Raw genomic sequence first — 5491 nt, 5'->3', positions numbered from 1 at the left:
ACACACACACACACACACACACACACACACACACACACACACACACACACACACACACACACACACACACACACTTTTCTTTCCTTGTAGGTTTCTCTGGGGGAAGGTTGTTTAAAATATCTTCTGTTTTCATTCTGTCTGTGTCTTTGTTGGGAAGATTTAACCTCACTTCCTGTCCAGGTGTCACAAGTACAGGAAGTAATAGGATGTCTTTTAGGTAGAGACGGAAACAAAAGCCACTCCCCCCTTGCCCGCGGTGCGATCGCCCGAACGCGCGACGCCTTAGTGCTTGCAGCATTTTTGAAGCTCGCACTGGACCAGAACGCAGGCACTAATGTGCCACGCGTTCGGGCACGGGCGATTGCACTGCGGGCGTGGGGGGCGTGGCTGCAGTGCCATTGACTTCAATGTACCGACACGCCCCCTCCCGCCCCTGAACGCAGGGAGCCGGTACAACCGTGCAAGGCAGAGGTTCCATGCAGGGCTGCTGCGGCCATATTCCAGAGAGCTCCTCACATACGCAGTGGGCGGGTCTGCTTCCCGAATTCCAGCTCCGTATCTTTTCCACGGACCACCTTCCCCTACCAAGGCAGCGGGGGTCCCATAGAAGACCGCTAGGCCCTAATCCTACCAGACTCCGCCCATATTCTGAAATAGCCCTTTTGGGGCAGATTGGCTTAAAGGGAAAGTGCGGGAGCCGGCAGAATTAATGAGGAAATAAATCTGAGCCAATGAGAGTTCTCGCTGGATACGTCAGGGTGCTAATTGGTGCTCCGTCGTAACGCAAAGCGCGGACTTCCTCCGCTGGTAAGTGCGCTATTTCCTTATAAGGTAGGTGTGCTATTTCCTTATAAGGTAAGTGCGCTATTTCCTTATAAGGTAGTTGCGTCATTTCCTTATAAGGTAGGTGCGTCATTTCCTTATAAGGTAGGTGCATCATTTCCTTATAAGGTAGGTGCGCCATTTCCTTATAAGGTAAGTGCGCCATTTCCTTATAAGGTAGGTGCGCCATTTCCTTATAAGGTAGGTGCGTCATTTCCTTATAAGGTAGGTGCGTCATTTCCTTATAAGGTAGGTGCGCCATTTCCTTATAAGGTAGGTGCGTCATTTCCTTATAAGGTAAGTGCGTCATTTCCTTATAAGGTAAGTGCGTCATTTCCTTATAAGGTAAGTGCGTCATTTCCTTATAAGGTAAGTGCGTCATTTCCTTATAAGGTAAGTGCGTCATTTCCTTATAAGGTAAGTGCGCCATTTCCTTATAAGGTAGGTGCGCCATTTCCTTATAGGGTAGGTGCGTCATTTCCTTATAAGGTAGGTGCGCCATTTCCTTATAAGGTAGGTACGTCATTTCCTTATAAGGTAGGTGCGTCATTTCTTTATAAGGTAGGTGCGTTATTTCCTTATAAGGTAGGTGCACCATTTCCTTATAAGGTAGGTGCGTTATTTCCTTATAAGGTAGGTGCGCCATTTCCTTATAAGGTAGGTGCGCCATTTCCTTATAAGGTAGGTGCGCTATTTCCTTATAAGGTAGGTGCGCCATTTCCTTATAAGGTAGGTACGTCATTTCCTTATAAGGTAGGTGCGTCATTTCTTTATAAGGTAGGTGCGCTATTTCCTTATAAGGTAGGTGCGTCATTTCCTTATAAGGTAAGTGCGTCATTTCCTTATAAGTTAAGTGCGTCATTTCCTTATAAGGTAAGTGCGCTATTTCCTTATAAGGTAAGTGCGCCATTTCCTTATAAGGTAGGTGCGTCATTTCCTTATAAGGTAAGTGCGCCATTTCCTTGTAAGTAGGTTATCTCTCTAGATAGAAGGCGCTCGGCGGCCCAGCGCGGGGCGTTCAGTGAAGCGAATTGGAGCAACTTAATTGATTTCCCGAAGACGCTCGGCGGTGAAACGCGGCCGGGAAATGGGTTAGTGCGTCGGATGTCTTAAAGCGGTACTACGCCGCAAACTCCCGACAGTCCTGCAGTGGCACTGACGCTTCTCCTGAAACAAATATCCGCCATCCCGATCCTCCAGCTTCAACGTTCCCTAACCCGCCGACGGAGTCAGAACGCGCGGCCTGTCCCGCTTCAGCGGCCTGAGAAGCGGTGAAGCCGCAGGATCGGAATGGCAGGCGGGCAGCGAGCCTTCCTCACGGCCGTCTACCCGTTCCTCGCTATGCGCGCCGTGCGTCTCGTTGGGCGACGAGTCGGGTTTATAGCAGGCGACGATTGGTTTCCGTGGAAACACGCCGGGCTGGCTGAGGAGGATTTTTTTAATAAATAGGTTCATCTGACAGGCAAATTGCCGAAGAAAACCGTTTCAAGCCGCAGCCCACACAACGCCTCCGTCCGTGGGCGGCGGCCAACTCCATGGATGAGGAGCCGAGAGTTACATTGTATCCTATTAGATCACTGCCTTGTCATCGAGGGCTCCGCCCCTCTTCTATGATGTCACTACGCCAGGCGGAATACTCTCTGCGGATGTATCCGCGTTCCATTATAGAGATAAGGGCTCGTGCACAATGCGTGCGTTGTGTAGGGGCGGAGCCATGTAGGGGTGGAGCGCTCTTTCAATTTTTTTATCGAATTATCAAAAAATTTAATTTTTGTGACGTAACCCCGCCCCATTTTTACGCACGCTGCACCGCCTGCGGTGATCAATACTGATGATCAACAATGAAGACCGGTCACTGCTGCTCTCTCTCCTTGTGCAGGGTGACATGTCTTGTCTCCTCCCCCTCCTGTAATATAGACCGCTCACTGCTGTGCTCTCTCTATGTGCAGCGTAACTGGTCTTGTCTCCGCCCCCTCCTGTAATAAAGATTGCTCACTGCTGCTCTCTCTCCTTGTGCAGGGTGACTGGTCTTGTCTCCGCCCCCTCCTGTAATATAGACCGCTCACTGCTGCTCTCTCTCCTTGTGCAGGGTGACTGGTCTTGTCTCCGCCCCCTCCTGTAATAAAGACCGCTCACTGCCGCTCTCTCTTCTTGTGCAGGGTGACTGGTCTTGTCTCCGCCCCCTCCTGTAGTGGGTGGAGCCTTCTGAGCCCCTCCCACAGCTCTGCTCCTGCACAGGCCATGTACAGCACAGTGATGATGATGTCACCGCTACCTTTACAAGGTAATATCTGGGTTCGCTGCACACAAGGGGGATTTATTTCCTCCTGGGACCATTGATGGTGGAAGTTGAACAGATACAAATGCAGAATAATAAACCACTTAAACTGCCGCAATCCGGGCAGCTGATTGGTTTGGACAGTCCATAGAGGGGGCCCCCGCGGGGCCACGCTTGTGTGCGACCCTCAGATTTCCTGCTGATCTGGTGACCCGTAGGAGGACACGATGGGATGTGACCGGCCTGCAGATGGATCGGCCACGAATGATGAATGTGTATAGCCGAGCGGAGTTCCTGCGCTCTGCACGTATTTATCACGCTTCTTGCTTTTCCAGGCTCGGGGCTCGGACACTCTGGATACCGCCGCGGAAGGAGCCGGGCGCCTCATACCCTCAGCAGCGCCCGCCAGTGTCAAGGGGAGGCCCAATAAGAGGTACGGCATTGGGGTCGGGGGGGGGGCGCTTCAATGTGACTTTTGCTGTTCCATATTTACATGACAGAATCCTATACAGACCCGCTGCTCAGCTTTCCTATATCAGCAACTGCTGAGATAAAACTCCAGCCGCAGGGTGCATTGTTTTTAACCAGTCATACCTGACTGGGAGACTTACACTGAGCAACAGTAAAGGGCAATATGGATATCCCCACCTCGTGTTCATTCTTATGTCGTAGCCGTGAACGGTGGGGGGAGGGGCACAGACAATGCAAGGCCCCCATTCACCGCCAAAGAGTAGAACTGAGGCCCCGCCTGACAACAGGAAGTGAGAGACAATCCCTCCAAAGAGAAGGTGTCACCAGAAATCGTGTCCCCATTGGAAGATCTCCCTTCTCTTCCTGTTCTGGTGACAACCCCAAATAGAGAGGGTGAATCTCCCCAACGGGGGACACAGACAGCAGGAAAAAACCTGACCGTGGGGGTCTGAATCCCTTTCCACCCCATCCAAAGCTCCAGGACGGGGCGCAGTCCACAAATGATTCTACTGATAAAGCCGTGAGTGCGACTTTCACTTTAACATTCACTGGTGGTGAATCAGTTAAGGTCCAGGGAGTGTTTTATCACCCGGTTACATTATGTATCTCTACAGGGATGGTATCGAATGGAATATATGGGAGCGTGTTTAGAAATCGGCGGACTTTCACCAATTTATTCACCGGCGGTGTCATTTAAAGCACACGCACCTGGAAGATTCACCTGCAGTGAATGTTTTGGTGAAAGCAACATTCACTGTTTTGTAGCTAGTCCTAGGTTAGGGATTGGGTTCATGTGCGTCCTAGCTGCCCTCCCAGTGTTGGAAACGACGGCGCGGGGTGACAGGTTCTCTTTCACGCCGACTTTCACTGCATCGGTGAATTTTTTGGGGGATTTAACCCTTGCTCTCCTTTTCTTTTTTTCCCCAGGGTGACCCGCGGCCCCTTTGTGAAGCTGGCGGACTGCGCCCATTACCACTACGAGAATGTTAATTATGGCCCCATCCAGGTGAGAAGCAAAACTTTATCGTTCGCATGTTATAGTGTATCTCTGGGCAAGCTGCTGGAGGAACTACAAGTCCCATGAGGCATTGCAAGACTCTCAGAGCCACAGGCATGACTCCCGGAGACAGATGCATCATGGGATTTGTAGTTTCATCACAGCTGGAGTGCGGCTGAGGTTGTCTACCTCTGGATTAGGACTCTCTGTTGGGTATTAACTGCGGTCTGTGTTCCCACTGGGGAGATTCGCCCCTCTCTGGAGATCCGCTCCTCTCTGGAGATCCGCTCCTCTCTGGAGATCCGCCCCTCTCTGGAGATCCGCCCCTCTCTGGAGATCCACCCCTCTCTGGAGATCCACCCCTCTCTGGAGATCCGCTCCTCTCTGGAGATCCGCTCGCCCCTCTCTGTTTGTTCTCACCGAGACCCTAGGGAGGGGAAATCCAACATTTCAAAGCTGTCCCCAGAACAGGAAAAGAGAGGAGATCTTCCAACCGGGACACCGGTTCCCGTGACAACCGTCTAAGACAGGGGTGGCCAAACTCCGGCTCCCCCGGCTGCGGTGGAACTAAAAATCCCATGAGGCATTGCAAGATTCTCACAGACATGACTCCCGGAGAGAGATGCATCATGGGATTTGTAGTTTCGCCACAGCTGGGGGGCCGGAGTTTGGCTAACTTTGGTCTAAGAGAGTTCCTCTCGCTTTGGGAGATTTCCTCTGACTTCCTGTTGGGTCTGTGGGACAGGAAGTGAAGGGAAATCTCCAGAATGACACAGAGACGGCAAAACAATTATCTTGGATTGTACTCTGTCCAAAATCCCAAACCTTTGCAGAGATGCTGAGTGTGCCCAGTGTGCCAGGTCTGCGCTCTCACTTGGGCGCATAGTCGGGGGAAATTTAAATGGAGTTTTTCTTTGTCGTTG

General features: G+C 51.4%; 1 protein-coding gene across 1 annotated transcript in view; it reads left to right on the top strand.

Annotated features, from left to right (window-relative positions):
• The window catches only part of ARHGAP33 (Rho GTPase activating protein 33), a 63165-nt gene that overhangs the window by 21481 nt on the left and 36193 nt on the right, over positions 1-5491 (top strand). Inside the window, exons 3-4 of the mRNA XM_018571957.1 lie at positions 3436-3533; positions 4499-4577. Of these exons, the coding sequence (XP_018427459.1) occupies positions 3436-3533; positions 4499-4577 (177 nt within the window). The remainder of the gene's footprint in view (positions 1-3435; positions 3534-4498; positions 4578-5491) is intronic.

This window comes from Nanorana parkeri, unplaced genomic scaffold (assembly GCF_000935625.1).
Source record: "Nanorana parkeri isolate BGI_ZX_2015 unplaced genomic scaffold, ASM93562v1 scaffold1877, whole genome shotgun sequence".
Classification (NCBI taxonomy): Eukaryota; Metazoa; Chordata; class Amphibia; order Anura; family Dicroglossidae; genus Nanorana; species Nanorana parkeri.
This window is presented reverse-complemented; position numbering and strand designations above follow the sequence as displayed.